This window comes from Antennarius striatus, chromosome 9 (genome assembly GCF_040054535.1).
Source record: "Antennarius striatus isolate MH-2024 chromosome 9, ASM4005453v1, whole genome shotgun sequence".
Lineage (NCBI taxonomy): Eukaryota > Metazoa > Chordata > Actinopteri > Lophiiformes > Antennariidae > Antennarius > Antennarius striatus.
Genome location: NC_090784.1, coordinates 17,989,448 through 18,008,060, shown reverse-complemented (window position 1 = coordinate 18,008,060; position 18,613 = coordinate 17,989,448). Strand labels below are relative to the sequence as shown.

The 18,613-nt window shown below is 41.9% G+C and overlaps 1 protein-coding gene across 1 annotated transcript in view; it reads right to left on the bottom strand.

Annotated features, from left to right (window-relative positions):
* The window catches only part of grik5 (glutamate receptor, ionotropic, kainate 5), a 28,830-nt gene extending 10,978 nt beyond the window's left edge, over positions 1-17,852 (bottom strand). The window contains exons 1-14 of the mRNA XM_068323680.1: positions 17,741-17,852; positions 16,635-16,799; positions 13,744-13,841; positions 13,422-13,587; positions 9,362-9,540; positions 8,630-8,683; positions 8,136-8,294; positions 7,615-7,767; positions 6,177-6,281; positions 4,138-4,245; positions 2,401-2,604; positions 1,442-1,555; positions 785-894; positions 382-555 (exon numbers count right to left, since the gene is read on the bottom strand). Of these exons, the coding sequence (XP_068179781.1) occupies positions 382-555; positions 785-894; positions 1,442-1,555; positions 2,401-2,604; positions 4,138-4,245; positions 6,177-6,281; positions 7,615-7,767; positions 8,136-8,294; positions 8,630-8,683; positions 9,362-9,540; positions 13,422-13,587; positions 13,744-13,841; positions 16,635-16,799; positions 17,741-17,852 (1,901 nt within the window). The remainder of the gene's footprint in view (positions 1-381; positions 556-784; positions 895-1,441; positions 1,556-2,400; positions 2,605-4,137; positions 4,246-6,176; positions 6,282-7,614; positions 7,768-8,135; positions 8,295-8,629; positions 8,684-9,361; positions 9,541-13,421; positions 13,588-13,743; positions 13,842-16,634; positions 16,800-17,740) is intronic.
* Between the last annotated feature and the right edge of the window lie 761 nt (positions 17,853-18,613).

The window sequence follows — 18,613 nt, the reverse complement described above, 5'->3', positions numbered from 1 at the left end:
AATTTGATTTAAATGCTCTTCTGTATCTGCTAAACTTAATGCAAAGACAGCCCTCCTGCTCCATTGGATTTACTATTAATTCAATGCAGTTTTATGATTATTATTGTTTTGGTTATTATTATTATTATTGTTATTATTATTATGGTTAGTAGTTGTAATCTTATTACTACTGTATTGCAACATGTAGCAGTAGTATTGCAAAATTTTAACAGAATGTACATTGATCACAATAAGTGTTTAATAACACAAAACATACATTTAAACATGTAAATAGTAATTTAAATAATGTTTAGTTGCATTATTTTTTATAATTAAAAAAAAAAAATTCAAGCTCAAGAAATGGCCAGCACATGACACAACCTCAGCGATGGTGTCACTCACCACACCCCGCTAACACATCTGGTAGACAGGGCCCTGGGCATTATCTCTGATCCCTGCTGCATGAAGCCTCCGACAGGGAACCACAGGCTGTTTCCCAGGGTGTACTGGTTCTCCAACATGTCCCTGCGTTCTCGCAGACACGGGTGAGGGTTGTACCACTCATAGGGGCTCAGCCTGGTGGACAAATGCAGGTACAGCGACATGACCTTGATGTCAGATTACCATATTTTGATGCATTTTCTGTCACATCATTCAAGTCATCACTAATCATTCGATCCCTATCAAGCTGTCTGCGGTAGGTTGTATAAGAAAAAAGAATTTCTTATGTGACAGGTGACTGAATGGGGAACTGTCACTGATGTCACCTGCAGTCTATCAATACTGTGTGATGTAACGCACGGACCTTGCAGCCAGAAACAGCACGCAGCTGACGGCCAGGTACGCCAGCAGCATGAAGAGCCACACAGCAGGAGAGAAGGGATCGAGGAAGGAGAAGTAACCCGGCTTGCGACCCTGGGAATAAAAAAAGAAGAGGATGAGGAAGCCAAGTCGTGAAATAGAACCAAAACAGGATGACAAAATGTTTGAAAAAACAAGACGCCAGTCAAGGAATGTCCTCTTTGCACCACAGGAGGGCAGTGTCCTTCACTGCACTGGTATTGTAAACCTGCAGTGCGTTGATACGCTAATGCTACAATCCATAAACGCTCTGTTTCACAATGGCAAATGCTGAAGCACGTCTGGCTTTAGCTCAGAGCCTCATTATCAATGTAAAGCTGCCACTGTTACTCAGTCGCGCAGCAGGCAATTTAAATTACACCTATAAATTTCACTGTGGACACAGCCCACGCAGCATGGAGCATACTAAATAATAACAATCCTCAGCTTCAAGGATTAGATCGGCTCTTATGCAGTATTCACTCTGATTCTTTGAGATGTGTCTAATAAGGATAGCCTGTCTTCTGTGTGACCCTGCGCTTCAAAAGCAGTGCAAACAAAACAAATTAAATCCAACACAAGATCCTTTGAGTATCGCCCCAGCCTCAGATAACACCCTCACCAGTTGAACTCTGTACAAGATGCTGATCCCCAGGGTCATGAAAGGCTTAGAGAAGTCGATAACCTTCTCTCGCTCTGATGTGATGGTGAAACCTGCCACGGCAAGATCTGCTTTCTGTAGGATTGACAGAGATAGATGAGCAGACAGATCGTCACGGGTTTGAGAGAAAGATGAAGGCGGTGGAGGAGGAGAAAGAGAGAAGGGAAAACAATAAGCGGTGACATCGCTGGGCAAAGAAGACGTTTGAAGCTGCTCTGGGTAGATGGGAGTTCTGTTTGTATAGAACGTTTGACTTCCTGTTTGACCATGTGGGAAACCAAACGCACACGCACCCTGTTCCTTCATCTCTGGCAGACATGCTTACACATTATCCACCATCTTAATGAGACTAATTGCGAGTAAGCACGGGGTGGCTGGTCTTGCCACCTGTATAAGCGATGGCTGGTCTCTGGTCGCTTCGCTTCCCCTCCATCTCTTCTATTAAAAGCTAATTGATGAACATGGGCTGCTAATTAGAGCTGAGTGATCAAGCAGTAGAGAGGGCAAAGAGGGGGGGACAAGGGTATGGCGGGGCCCACGCAGGGCCCACAGTCTAACTGAAGTGTACCGTATGGTAATTAAGCAAAGAGGGGGGTCTCATTAGGCTGCTTCAACCAGAGTGTCAGCTAAGACAGGAAGAGAAAGACTGGGAAGGAAAAGGGTTACTGTGGGTAGAGATGGTGCAGACAATTTTAGGCGATGCCACCACTCTCTTTTGGGGAATTATCAAGTCGGCTTTTGTCCTAGATAAGAGCATAACTCCCCTCTGAGGGCAATTTGAGTCATGGGAAGTTAGACTTGTGGTTTTGGGCTATTCAGTGTGTGTGTGTGTGTTTTAGTTTCTGTTTGAGACACTAGTTGAAACATTAATATGTGTTTCTTCAGTGATATGACACAGAGAGATAGCGGCGGGTGCTCACCCTGTTGATTAGCTCCCCAACCATGCCGGTCCAGGAGCCGTTGGGCTCCGGGGCCCCGTACAGCCCATCATCCACCAGCTTGATCTTGAAGGAGAATTTCAAGATGTCTGCCAGCTCCCTCAGCATGTCGACGCAGAAACCCTCGTATTGGTCGTTGCCCTGAAAGTCCTGATAGTTGTCCTTGCGCATCACATATGGGTTCTCCTGAACATGAGGGAAATACAAAGGGTTTCAGTAGAAACTTTAGAGACCCCTATCTACAGGATGTTTTCTTGTCATGTGAGTTTAAGTGTTGGAAAAACACATTTTAAAGGATTAGTTTGCATTATTTGGGGGGCTTTTATGGCAAAGTGACGGGGAAACCGACACTGCTCTCACAGCTATTACATCCAGGACAAGATAAATATAGCTTCCGCAAAGTTAAGAAAGAGGGTTAAAAAAGATAGATTTGCTCCACGTAATACAGGAAGGAATCGTCAAGAGCGGCAAATGTTTTGGGGCACCCTACCCAAATGTTTTTGGTGCACCCAAATAGGCCACTTATATAATAGCTGTAACAGATCAATATTATTTGCTGAGACACTGATTGAAGATCAAGACAAAAACAGAGATGTGAAGGCTGTCTTTCTTCTTTCTCTAATTAACTCTTCATAGTTTATCATTTAAGACATGCAGTCCTGTCTTAGTGCTAAAATAAGCTAAATGTCTGCTGACTTCACAGATATCAATCTTTAATCATTTAGTAGTTTGCAAGAGTTTATAAGATAAAATATACACGCGTATAAAATAATACATTTATTTATGGGTACTCAAGGTCCCATAAATAAAAAACAGCAATAAATTATAATAAAACATTAAATGAAAGGACAATGGGCAGTGGAATTGGTCATAGGGATGCTATTAGTCTGTCATTGCTAATTTTGTAGAAGCATGCATCCCTTTTTCAAATGTACCTCTCTACATGAAATGACTATATAAAAAGGGAGCTTGAGCAATGTTGCAGATCAAAATGAGTTATTTTGGAGATTACAATTACAGCCAGAGAGCTTGTAAGGACATTCTAATCTACTCTAATAAATAGATTAACTTTGTTGTTTCATTGGAATTGGACAATTCTTATTTTTTTGGACCTTGACCAAAACACTGGACTGAAAGACTAAAACTGAAAGATCTTGGCTTCTGCATAATCACTCTTGAAAATCTGATGGTTCAGTTTTTGTTTAGTTTTCTTTTTTGTAATTTTTGTGTCCCTACTATAATGTTGGGAGTCTACAGTTTACATACAGGGGCACCCCTTTACATTACAAAAAATGACTTGTATAGAGAGATAGCAGATGTTGGATGAGGGAGCCAAAACTCTGGCACATTCAAGTGAACACGTTTTAGCCAATGAAACTAGTAGAATCAGACAAATACATTAAACCAGGTGTTTTTATACAGCAGATGTGACAGTGAGGGTGCATTATAATACGAGGGATTTATTGCTTTCCTGATACAACATTACATATAGAAATCCAGAAAAAACGACTTCTAGCCTGTTGACCAGGATTTTAGCGAACTGAATTTAGCAACTCATCACACTAAGTGCTCCGTCAGTTGCTATGACAGCCGCAGTGACAGCAAAATTAGCAGAGACAGACCACAACACAGCATGAGCTGCGACACGGCCTGCTTAGTGACACAAAAACAAGGCTGACCTCATCAGCATGGCGGTCCAGAAGGTAACGGTGACCTTACCAGTATGGTGGTGACAATGAGCGTCTTGTTTGCCAGGGTCTCTGAGACATTGATATCCAGACTGGTGGAGTTCATTGCCAGGGTGTTGTTGGAATACCAAATACCGATCTAGCAAAGAAGTGAAAGGGGAAAGAAAATCAATTATTTTTGTTGCTGTTGAGCGCTGACTCCAGTGGCATCTGGTGTCCTATTTCAGTGGGTCCATTAACACTATTGGTCCTATTTTGTGTGTATCTTTGCATGCTAATTATTTGAATGCAGTGCGTTGGTATCCATTCTGTTACATAATGTATAAGAGTATAATGGCTTTCATCGGAGTTGTAACCTGTATCGAAAAAGTTCTATTTACAGGCAGACCAGTAAGCTGGGATGAGATGGTGAGGTAAGTGAAAGCATTCACGATCAGGCGTTTCATTGCCAGGCTAATTTCCTTTACTAATACTGTTTTTAAATTGCAGAAAGTAACAGCTCACATGTCGTATTTCCATTTTATGGAGACAGCAAAGTCGCTTAAGTGCTTAAGTGTGTGATTATGACCCAACCGACGTGCTGGGGTGGAACCACAGCTCACAGAGCCACTTCTTTTTTGAGATATTACAGTACATCTTTCAACAGGTCAAAGGGATGTAATGCTTCTTCAGAAAGAATCATAGTTTTTCTACACCATATCTTATCCCCCCATTGGCATTTAAGTCATCTTTTCTCCGTGAAACGCAGCGGTCCTCAAACGGCGTTGATGCTGCCATGCAAGAGTCAGTTAATGTTAAAGTGATAATTATCGCAAACCAGCTCTCCCCCCTGAGTTAACATCCACATTTAAATAGGTTATCAGGTGGCATTTAGTGTTAACATGGAAGGCAATTGGCATAAAAGAGAGTATAGCAAAGACAGCAAGACACTTTAAGGGTGGATGAAAAGGTATTTCCTCCCGTCAGTGAACCGCAACGTAATTCCCTCAGTCTGGATCTGCAGTGATGTGTGTACTTACTATACGCTTCATTTAAACCTGGCTTTGAAAATGCACTGAACATCTTCCATCACCTATGTGCTAATGTTCACCGTGTCTGAATGATGAAAAAAAAATAAAAAATCAACAAAATGGTTCACAACACTTAACGCATTTTCTCTTTATTTCCAACATCGTGCAGCTACCCTTAACAGCTTGCACTAGCACAAAACAACAGGATCCAGAGTCACAGACACAATGTATGGAAGGCAATTTATGTTTAGAGCAAAAAATTCAAAGCGAAACGCTCTCTTGCTTTCTTCAGACTCAGCCGCAGCTCATAGTGATTTGCTGTGACCAGTAGCTTATTTGAGCAAAGTTAGCTAAATGCTGATGCCAAGGTAACATAATTGAATGAGATTGCTAAGAAATATTGCCTATTTTCTTCACTTATTGCCTAAACATAAACTCCATTATGGCCTCATTTGAATTTATACACTATATTTCTATAAGATGAGTAGAGCTGCAGAGCCGCCTGCACAGAATGTACATCATGTACTGAGCTTGAGGCCAATTGTTTCCACTGATTCCAACCAACTTATGTCATCGCTGTATGTTTGTAGCCGAGGGAAGGAGATAAATCAACTAATGTTTGGATGCTTTTAGGTCAGAAAACAAGTCAAACTGTGGCAGACAAAAAAAAAACAAAGATCATTTGTCCAAGAAAACAAAGATCATTCATGACACGCCGAGAAAAAAAACTAGACTGTACTGGAGGCCTACGTTAGCACTTTACAGTTGAATAGAAAAAAAAAAACCCAAAATGAATGGAACTGTGTTGGAGCAGCTGATGTATTCCAGTAGCCTTCAGGTAAAATAACCATCAACAGATATTTTCAGCCACTGGATGACCTGCATCTAATGGCAGGTTACGCTACAGCGCCGTCAGGTGAAACACAGACTTCACAACAACTTCACAACAAAGATATTTAAGGACTCCCGAGGGAGTCTGCGAAATGCGTGAAATCTGAAGATTGACCTGTATCCAACACTGCGGGCAATATAAGCCGCTCTGTAACAGGTGACCCCTGACCTCTTTGTGGCCTCCTCTGTGTTTCTCCAGGATCCGTAGGGTGTAGTTGGTCCTCTGACCTTTGCTGTTGAACTCCACACGCCCTGTCAGACCATCATACTCCACCTGGCAGGCAGAGACAAAGTGAGGTACGGAGAGCAAAAGAAGATAAGATAAGAAGCTATGATTAGATAGATGCAATTAATGAGAAATAAAGGGAAGCAGGTCTATCATAACCAATATTTCTTTATTTTTGTAGTATTATCTATCATGACTAATAGGAATAACCTACAGTGATTAGGATGAAAAATGACATAGGAATTGTCCGAGCCTGGACAAGGCAGTCGTGATTAGGCTTAATTTGACGGGAATAAACTGACTATCAGAGACAAGCAGCAAAAGAGTCACCAACTCCTAATCCGAACTGCACAACTCGGCTCTGCCTCACCCAAAACCCTGGTGCCTCTCCAGTGAGCGAAACACATGACGAATGGCACAGCGCTGAAGATGGAGCACAACATGATGCTGACTAACAAAGGCAGATGTCAGGCAGTTGGGGTGGAAGAAATGAAGGATGGTTCTTGGGATCCCTTGTCAACAGGTCGTCGATGAAAGAGACAAAGATGACCGGAGATGAGAGATGACATACGGATGACAAGAGACAGACATTACATGCAACATGAGATGAGTCTCTTAAAGAATGTGGCTGCCCTGCAGTCAGTGATCGATAATTCTAATTGGTGTTATTTAAATCATCTTTCAAGCAAAAATGGAAAACTGGTGCTCATTATTCATCCTCAAGTGAAGCTTTCTGATTTTTTTCTGATTTATATCATTAAAAAGTAAAACCATCACGACTCTTGGAAAGACAGGTCATCGAAAAGGGGGCCGCAAAAACCGTCATTTTTGATGAATCTGCCCAATTATTTTTGCTTTGTTCAAGAAAAACACTGAAAAATATTACTATTTCTATCAGTCCAGGTCAGAATGATCAGTTTAGAAACTCACTGATTTAGTTTCCTATCATGCCAAAAAAAAAAGCAAAAAAAACCAACAAGTAGAATTTGGAAATTATTTTCATTTTTGCATTAAAGATCCCGCTATGTTTTAATGATTGTCTGATTATGTAATCAATGACTTTTGAAAAGTGTAGTTTTCATAATAACTATTTCTAGCAGTTATATTTGTGACATTTAATAGCCATTTTATTGACCTGAACTATTTACACATAAGTCAATAGTGAAATAATTGCTAGCTGCAGGGGAGTAAAAGAAACCTTTCATACAATGATAACATACGGAGCTGATGAGGATATAAATGCACACCTAGGAATATCAAATTTTAATTAACTTTAGATTTAAAGCTGTTATTTCATCACATATTCATGAACAAGTGTAAGTGTGCATTCAAGAAAGAGACTTTGCAATGCATGCTCTAAAGCTTCGGATGAATCGTTTACCATGCGCAGGTAGTTCATCAGACTGGTCCCGTGTTGCCAGATCTGAGGCGAGGTGCAGCTGAGCGGCTTCACACCGATTTCTTGACTGCGGTTCAGTTCCCTCACTGCCCCCACCACTACATGCACTGCATCAAACATCAGCGCTGATGAGAGCTGTGGAAGGAGGAGAGCAAACAACAGATATGGTGGGGGGTGGGGGGGCGGTAGGGAGTGGAAGGGAAAGAAAAAGTGAGGAAAGACAGTGAGTCAAGGGAGGAGAGAGGTACAAGCACACATGATTGAATGGTCAATAGGGATAGAGCAAAGAAAAAAAGAGCAAATACGAGGAAAGAGAGAGGAGATGTGAGGAAAGAAGTAAACCAGTGGGGAGGAAACACAGATGGATACGTCAATATCTATTAAATAAAACCAAAGAACTGAGTCCTTTTAACTGCTCCATGAATCAGAGTCAGGAATAAAGTAGCTTCATATAAACAAAGCTGAGAAAAGCATTCATGGACATGTTCATCCATCCGACTGACCGCAGGCCCGGGGTATGTTAGGTCACAGCCCTCCCTCCAAGAAAGGTTGAGGCTCCTGATGAACTCCAAATAGAAGGGATGTGTGGTGTTAAACATGGAGAAACCCACAATATTGGACTGTTCATCCACTATGTCATCCAGTCTCAGCAGTGGGAAGTCCTGGAAAGGAGGTAGAGGAGGAGCAGAGAGAGAGACAGAGTCAGGAGAGTGACGGCGTTGACATTGTGTTGAATCTTAAACAGACTGTGGAATGCAGGGAAAGAAGAGGCTACGGAGAGTTGTCAACATCTAATCTCTGATGTGAGGGGTAAAAAAGATTCAGACAACTAGGGAAAGGGGGGAAACGGTGAGAGCTTGATGGAAAATGACTCAAGTGGGTTTTCACAGGAGTGTATATACCAGACATCTAAAGCATACGAGCAAAAATAAATAAATAACACTCAGAAGAGTAGAGAAGGTGGCGGGCAGAAGAAAAAAAAATGTTAAGCTCCTACCATGGTGGTGAGGATATACTTGTAAAACGGTGATGTCATCCCCAGCTCTGACGCCTGTAAGACAAAGACAGGGCAAGAGGGAAGAATAAAGAAGAGGTCAGAGGCAGAATGTGGAGACAGAGCGTCGGGGAAGATGTGGACAGATTGATTGAGAGGGAGAGCGACGGAGCAAAGAAGGAGAGTTATTGAGATGGAGCAAAGGGGACAGTTGGGGGACAAAGTTGGGGGGAAATATGGGGGAGGAGAGGAGGAGGGAGAGGTAGCATACGTTAATCACAGTTTTACATCATCAGGCTAACACTAGGACATTGTGCTGAGGGCGAACCGCCTCTCTGATGTACTCAGCGAGGATAAACCATATGCGTTCAAGCGATGACTCACTGTGCTGGCTATCAGCATTATAAGAATAAGCCTGGGTTACATCTGCACCACATCCCTGCAAAGTGTTCTTTTGTCAAATACTTCACAAATGTAAGTGATTGCTGTTGGCAGACATGAATAAAAATATATATCTGAAGGTCACTGATGGTAAAAATTCATTTGGTTACACAACAAATGTGCACAATGTGGAGCATTAAAGAATTTTATTTTACGGATACATTAAGCATGCTAAGCTTTGCTTGTCTATCTTGTCTGACAGAATAAAAGCGCTGATCTCAGTGTGATGCCGTGTGTATGGACTGACGCTACATCCTTCATTTGTCGGTCACTCCTAGGGAAGAGAGAGCTGACCTTCTTGAGAATGAGATAGGAGACAGAGGCATTGGCGTCAATGATGATGGTGGCAACTTTGTCGTCACGGATCTCCTTCAGCAGCGGCGTAGGGTCCAGGTTGTCATCTAGCATCCTGATTGACAGCGTCTCCCGAGAGATGAGAAAGCGGCGGACAAGTTCCTCCAATCTGAGCAGGCCTGAGGCGCAGTCAAAGCAGAAGCAAGCTGCATATCAATGTCTATTTCAGTGGGTTCAGTCAATACTTCCAAAATGTAAGATCTGCAGGATCTGGTTATATTATATATATAAATATATATATATACACACAGTATATACACATATACAGTATATATAAACATACACACACATGATTGATGGTTTTTCCGTGTCTCCACAGAAATGAAAAATAAGTTACGATGGAGGTTACATTATGAATTCACTGTTTCTCCCAGGAGGATCTATGTCTATATATTATGACCTCTATCAGGGAGGTTTTACATTCAGCACCACATTATATTGCTCCTAAAAGAATATCTCAACATAAAGTCGACAAACTTTGTCAAGTAGAGGAACACGGGCGTCACTGCTAAGGGAAACTGATTTGTGCAGTGAATAATTCTACCATATGGCCTTTTATAGAACACCTTGAATAGTGAGGCAGATGGATTGCTTAACTCTGCATGAATCTTTCAGACTGGACCATTTTAACTTCTTTAAAATTGTACAATCACACGTGACAAAGTCACTGGCGCGATAAGACTCAAAAATCACTGGGTCCGTCTTACAACAGACAGCAAACAGCGCAAAGTACAGCCTAAGTGTCATCGCTAGCTGTCACAGACGCGGATGTCATTTTCATCCCGGGCGCTCACAATGTGTAAGTAGAAAAATGTACCCGTCTGTGTGTGCATGGGCTTCTTGGTCTTAAAATGAGATGCGCTCAGGCACATTGTTCTCTTGAGCCAGTCGAAGTGATTGCACCATTGACCTGAAGAATTTGGTCTGAAGTTGATATCTTTTTCCTGCTATTTAAAGAGCCAATCAGATGTAAGATATGTCCACATAGGCTGATTTACGAAGCGTTTGTGCTCCTGACACACGGGTTGGCTCTAACATCATGCAAATCTCCATAAGTTCAACTGGATTTCACTACACCTCACGATTTAACCTCATTCAGTTCCAGTAGACGGAATGTGTGAGCGCGACCTTCTGGATGTGTAGCAGAACAGAACATTAATTAACAGATCATGTGTGTGTCGAGAGAGTTAAATCATTTCAAATTAAACTACTGCGCATAAATTAGACAAATGGCAGAAATGTACTTGTTGTTCCTGCTCTCGGGGCATATGTCTCCCACCTGTATCACACATGCTGTAAATCAGAGCGAGAATTTTTATCACCAGGCCTGTTACAAAGGGAATTCATGTCTCACTCTACTCCTCAGGTAAATATTGGTGTATCTGTGCATCTGAAGTTAAAATGAGTCGTATGTTGGATAGAAAAGTGAAAGTCCGCCGACATATGTCCCTCAGCAAAGGTGAGAGCCGCTGTTTGTATCACATTGATGCAGTCCCCAAAACACACCTATGAATATTAACGGTACTGAATGGAACATTCAGACTTATTTGTCACAGAAAAATTTATATATTTTATATGTGAGAGACAAAAACTGGGGAAGCAACAATTCTTCAAACAGAAACAGAAATCCACAAACGCGGTACAACACTTTGGGCGATCCACCCGCTCCAAGTGCATCCCACTTGAAAACAAGTATACCAATGGTATGTCAAGACTCACTTGACATTGTTCACGGAATGAGCCTGACTAGAATGTGTACCCTGCTGCTTTCCTGATTGTAATTCCATAGCAAAGCACTCCTAGCTATGTAAATAAGTGGCGGGGTAAGGCATCAGGGGACAGAAGGGATAGGGAGGGAGAGGGAAGGAGAAAGGGAAGTACACAGAGCCCCTCAGCGAGAGAAAGCCTCCGTAAGCAGTGGGGTAATCACTGAACCAGGCTACAGCTTTAATTAGTTTGAGGAGAAAGAGGAAAAAAATCAATGCACTTTACAGCTTCCTCTCTTCTCTCTCCTGCTTTCACGTAACCCGTCTCTCCAACACAAGCTCTACCCCTTCCACGCCGTTCGCCTCAGCACCGTGCTCCAGTTACCTCTCTCTGTCGTTATCCATCGTGTTCCTTTTCCGCCACCAGCCTCCCCCCCCCCACCCCTTCCTCATACGCTGTCTCTCCCTCTCCCTGTCCTTAACCCCATCCATCTCATGGAAACTGCATAATGGAATTAGGCTTGGATAACACATAGTGACCCTGGCATACTGAGAGAAGAGATACGACTGAAATGACCCAAAAATCTCTGACTTACTCTGTTTGAACAGGATATCCGTGACCCCCCACTTGAGGAGTGAGGAGGGAGGAATTAGATTCATTTGTACCGTCAATGTTTTGTTTTTTTTTAAAAATGGCCACCTTCTAATTTTGTTGCTTAATCACGTTGAGTGTCAATGGAATGTGTGTCTTTACGCATTACTGGCGTCGCTGCCAAAAAAAGAGAGAATATCTACTTAACTTGAGCACAACACTCCACAAAGAGGTGCAAAAAAATTCAACAGTATGCATGCTGGTACTACACACTGCATAAAGTAGCTCTAAAACACCACATGAGAACACACTTTAAAGCCACTCATACATGTACGGACACACAGCATGCATACATAACGTGGAAATGGACTGACAAAAGCATGAGCTCACGGAATTAAACTCGCACACACACACACATACACACACACACACACGATCATTCAGCAAGTGTAGAACAAGTTGCAAGCTGAGTGGCAGTTTGCACCCATTCTGCAGTCATGGCAACCAGCTCCATGGCAATAGATAGTACAGCCAAGTGGGTCAGTGTCAGTGAGAGTGATAAACCCAGTGTGGATCACCTGCAAGTTAAATATATTACACACACATCCCTCAACCCGCCTGCTGCTAAAAGCTTGATCTTTTGGCCTGATCGGGATGCATCAGGTCTGTCAGACTCTCTGCTACCAGCTGGTCATCAATGCTGGAAAGAATATGTCTGATGTCATTTCAAAGCTTTTTTCAATGATGACAAGCCCACGAGGAATTCAGTATACTGTTGAGAAACAGGAGGAAATCCGCTCAACTGCTGGGAAGACAATCAGAGCATCTCATTGACCTAATCAAATTTTCATAAACTTTTCTTTGTTTGTCAAAAAACATTTTTTTACCCTTTTTTGATAAGAATTTACAGGCTTCACATCATTTAATGTAGCTGTCGTGAGAAGTCAACATCTGCCCAACAACACAGTTTCCTTCAGGAATAAAACAAAAGACAGGAAATAGCTGAACTTGCTGATGCTCGCAGCGCATATTGTGTCCCATCATGTACCCGCAAAAACTGTGTTTGTGTTTACCATAGCAACATCTAACCATTGCTTTTAAATCCTGCGGCTCTTGATAGGATGGTGCATAAAAAAATCAATAATGCACTCTTTCAAAATAAAAATAAAAAGGGTTCATGACTAAGCCCCAAATCCTTTGTGATGCTCTCCGAGTGTCTTAAAAATTAAATCACCCTTCGCTTCTTCCTGTTTTGTAGAGCATTTCAGAGACAAACATTTCTAAAAAATATTTTGGCTTAAGAACCCTCTGAGATGGATCTGAGAGAGTGTGCAGGAGCATGAGTAATAAACAGGAAGGCTGCAGCATGAGCCATGTTCTGACCTCTGACAACAGACAGAACTTTACGACCAGACTGTAAAAATAAATGTCCAAAGGTGCAAAACAGTCATATCCATGCAAATAGTGTGAATGTTCCAACACTCCTACAGAGGACATTTGCACACACACACACACACACACACACACACACACACACACACACACACACACACACACACACACACACACACACACACACAGTCAGTGGTTACACCTGTCAGGACAAAACTTGATGAATTCACACCCGCCTAAACACAAACACAGACACGTAGTCACATATGATATGCTGTGCATCGATACAACAGGCTGTATGTGTACTCACACTCGGCCTTGGCACACACCAGGCTGGCTGAGGGATAACTGAATGAGCGTAAGATGGCTCCTATGGCCAGGCTCAGGTCCTCGTTGCTAGGGTACAGAGTGACAGAGGCGAAGCGCAAGTACGGCAAACGGGGAGTTTCTTCTGGCCCAATCTTTACATGAGGGATCTGACAGAAGGAGAACACGTTTATGCAAGATGGAATTTTGATTCTTTATTATATCACATTTATTTTCTGCTCTATTTGTTACTTTTCTTTTTACCGATCTACCCATCTATCTCTCTATCCATCCATCTTGCATCTGGTTTACTCTCCCTCACTCACCTCTTTCTCGCCACATATGTGACTGACAGTCGAGCCAGAGGCGGGGCTGGAGGCGGGTCCTATCACAGAGACGACGCCTTTGGGTAGAATCTGACACACTGAGGGGATAAAAGGAAAAAATAAACACCGCCTACAGACACACAAATTCCTTCTGCTTTGATGGCATCACAGAGTTGACATACTGTAGGAACTACAGTTAGAGGAACGTGAGAACATTTATAACACTGTGAAAACTAACCTATACATTGTTTTGGACAATTAAGAAATCCCAGGTTAATTACCTTTTTAGCAGAGTAACAGTAATGCACACACATCTCTCTATTATAAAAAAGTACCAGGGACATTACTCCTGATAAATTTATGTCAACACTGAGAAAAAAAAATCCATTTAAAAGACTTACAGCGCTTTTTGTTTACCTATATTCTATTTTTGATTTTGTTTTGATTTTTGACTTCTCCGTTTTTATTTACCATCTTTTATGAATGCATAAAAAGGTTATACTCAAGTATTGTTTCCTTATTTGAAACCTTACAAAGATCAGCAAAGGTCAAAATGTCTTTTTTCATTTTTTAACTGTTATGAATAAACCAATGTGGCAGTATGGTTTGGTTTGAGTGCAGTGGCAGGAGGGAGAGAGCGCTAGAGCCATTCAGGGAACAGTCAAGGAGAGAGAGTTCACTGCAAAAAGAGTTTTGTGTTGTACCGACAGCTCTCTCTCTTTCTCCCTTAATGCTGTGGATGTTGGATCTAATGACTGACTGACCAGCCTTGAAGCTGAGACACTTGTGAATGACAAAGAGAAATAATATTATATTATACAGTATATTCAGGTGCTTCATCCTTTTAAATACAGGGATAATTACATGCTGTTGCATTGTGACATTTTCTCTCTACGTACCTGATTAATGCTGTCACACATACATCAGGAAATAGTCTGACGACTAAATGGTGTGGTGTTATGGTCGTCATAAAGCTGCTCATGCTGGTGTATTTGGTCTGTATTTTAATCTATCCCAATTAGTTCTCCCCTACAGTTCCAGCTACACTGAGTTTGTCCGTGTGTTAGTGTGTGTGTGTGTGTGTGTGTGTGTGTGTGTGTGTGTGTGTGTGTGTGTGTGTGTGTGTGTGTGTGTGTGTATAGGCATCTGCTCACACTGTGACTTGTGTATATCTGTGTCTGCAGTAATGGATGCGTGCCCTGGTTTGTGCACGCATATATGAATGGATGCATGCTAGTGTGGCTCAGACAGCCGTAGCTGTAAGATGATGAGCTTTCTGATCTAGAGTCCTAAAATTGCTGTGAGCAAACAAGACTGACAGAGTCTCCTGCCCATCGGTCAAGGACACACACACACGCATGTACACAAACACACATGCATGCAACTCAAGCATGCATATACAAACCCTTCTCAAGCACACATAGATGTTTTGCCTGTAGCTTGTGGCAGAGTCAGTGACCTATTAGAATAGGAGCAGGGAGTCTCTGTCTCCTCACTGACTCCCAGATTTTCTTCTTCTTTTTTTTTTTTTTTTGCTTTATGGGCTCCAAATATGTAGTTTAAACACTGGTTATCGATACAAATCCACACAGCAGCTCTGTGGCCTGATGCTGCTTTCTGTTGACCTGCACTGTTGGTCTCTATTAGTATTTGATTATTTGTTTTTACCCTACAAAGAAGACAGTGCAAGCTGTTACTGGAAGGCACTGCTCCACTAATTTTAATGAGACAGACTTACTGGCCCATTACCAGTCTCCAATGACATGTAAACTAATCAGCAGAAGGCTTTACTGGTTCCTAATTACATGAAATTGGTGGTTACCAAAAGGCAGTTTTTATTACATGCCCATAGAATTAAAGTAAAGAATTTTGGGATTATCTTTGTCCTATTTTTTTGGTTCATTTGTTATTTGCTTGTTTGACCGTTAACTGGGTTTTCATGCAACTGGGTCAGAGGGCTGGACATGTGGAAGAAATCCTTGACTTTGTGGATCTGGATGGACGAACAGAATTACCACAGGGCATTTTTCATCATTTACATTTATTATATATAACCTACCAAACAGATTTTGATGAAATTTGGTTGAAGGGTTGTGAGCTACTCTTTTTTTATCCATCCATATGTACCAATGTGCCAGGATTCGGGTCTATCAGCTCTTACTGTCATTCTGCTGGATGGAATTCAGAAAAATTACACACACGTTTTGTGGGTGTGCGTCAAATAACCGGTTTCTTCAATTTGCTTAATTTTACATTTTCAGACACATTTTATCTGAGGTCATTTTCATGTCAATCTGCTATCATTTTGCTATGATAGAGGTTGTAGTCTATCTGCATTAGCGCAAATTGAGTTTTTCCAGTAGCTGGGGCATCTGTGTCCTTGGACACCAATTTTTTCTCACTTTCTTTAACGTCGTGAAACCCCTAAGGGCAGCCATTTAATTCAAAAGTTAAGGAAAATTTTTCATGAAACTTCTATTATTGATAGTCATCAAGTAAGGGGACAGGTGACCATATTTTGGAATGAAAATCAGCGGGAACAGCTGCTTCCCTGTGCCCGACTTTAGGGATTGCCCAAAGTCTACATATGTTAACAGCATAGGAATCTCAATACAGGTGATACATATAATGATCATCTTTGGAAGAGACTTGCAATCTCTGAATGATGTCCTTTACTTCAATAAAACCAGGGGTAGACAACTGATCTTCAATGCACCGGCCACTATAAATATTAATACTCCATATTATTAATTGCATCTACTGGTATTTTTAGTGGCTTCTTTTTGCCAGTGCTGATTATTCAGTGGGACATTAATGGATTTAGCTGTACTTTATCACCCTATGATGAGTGGTGGAGTCTATTCCACTCATCTTCTTGGGTGTGCACTCACTAGTGTCTGTAGTGTCATACTGGGAGTCTTTCTGCAGCTCGTATATGTCCACCTCCACCCGGGCCCGGGCCGGCCCCTCCATGATGCTGTTGATGTTCTCCCTGGCCAGGGCCAACGCCAGCCGCTCCCCACGCCCACACACCGACTGATCATCCAGGATTGCCGCTGGAGTGGCAGAGGAGAAAATGGACGGCAGTGAGATGGAAGCTGACAATGGGTGCGCAATCACCAATTGTTGAAGGAATGAATAGATTCGGCCTTGTTTATTAACACAAATGAAACGAATTGTGTGGCATTTGGGATATGAGTATTTAATATAACTCATCTTAATCAGTGGTTTGTCTCTAGTTACTACCTTTGCCAAAGGGAGTTGGAGAAGGTTTTGTAATCGGCCAGATAGTTGTTGTTGTCGTTTTTTTTCATTTATTTAATTTTATTTGTTTGGCTTTGAGACGCTTAAAACGCTGCCAACTGAATGAAATTACATTTTTAAAATATCTGGGCAATGAAAACATTGATTAAATTTTAAAGTGAAAGTGTGTATGGATGCCGATTCTGGATCACATTTTCACTTTTTAGAAGAGATTGTTCTTTTTTTAACAGGGAATGCATATGTCCCGGCTTTCTAAGCAGGGACATCCGTTAGCAGAACCTCCTATGGATGGCAGGCTTGTGAGTATTCACAGTGTCTTCACAAACGTTTAAGTTACCTGAGCTTTGGGCACTACTACACCCCATAACAACACTTTTTGAGAGGTGCTGCTGACATAAATCTAGATTATTCATATACATATGAAAAAAACTTCAATGACGATGATGAGTTACATAACTTGACGTATTATCTTTGTACTGTTTGGCATTGAATTTAACATCAAAAGGATTATGAAATTATCACATTCTGTTTTATTCATATTTACAGAGTAAATTATAAATTATAAAGATCTACATAACTCTTTTCAGATTGCATCTGCCAAACCCTCTCACGATGTTTATTTTTTCAACATTTAATTCTCAGAGGCACCAAAGAAGCCCAAAACATGTAGGATTTTTAGAAAAACTTGTGGACAAAGTGGTAGTATATGATGGTAGGGTGGTCGACTACATACCCATGCGGACAGATGAGAGCAAGGGGGCTTGACTGAGGGAGCGTGGCGGCATGGTGACTAGCAGGAAGGAGAGGAAGTGTATTGACAGCAGCAGTGCTGGCAGAGCCGGCATCTTCTACTGCTCCTCATGGAGAACGGTCTGCTGGCTGCCTGTACCACCACCTGTAGGAGACGGGGGACACACAGCTTATCTTCCACTTGCTTTGCTGCATTTCTATGGAGCAAAAGCATCTGTGATTTGACATTATATTTCTAAGCAGATGTTCACTGTGGTAATGCAGACGTAAGCGCGGCTCCATGGATACAGCCTGTCTGATAAAATACAAATACACATCCCTGTTAAAGCCTCCTACAGAACATCTATGGGATTCAGCCTTGAACATAGCTCATGTCTCTAGCAGTTCAAAGGCAGCATCACAGCAGTAGGCTCACACATCGCTTTATGTACACATCTACGATATACAAACACACGCGCATATGTATAAACAAAAGACACCCTACATTCTACAAAGGTTAAATACACACAAACAGAGAGACACACAAGTATAAAGACAACCACGTTGTCTGCAACGGCAACCATTCAGCAAAACAAGCTCCCACGCCTGCACACACTTTTTGAAGTTTTCCATAACATAACCCTCACCCCCACCTCTAAAAGGCACACGCGAACAAAAAAAAGCATACAAAGCTAAACTCAGCTGGGCTTTGCAGCATTCTCAAGGATGACAAAGCCGACTCCTAACTGACAACCTGCCAAGGGAGGATGTGAAAAGATGGAGAGATGAAGGGATGGGTGGAAACAGAGGTGAGGAGAAGATGTGTTGCTTGATGAACAGGCGCTGTTGCTGGGGGAGGGTTGTTGTTGATGATGGT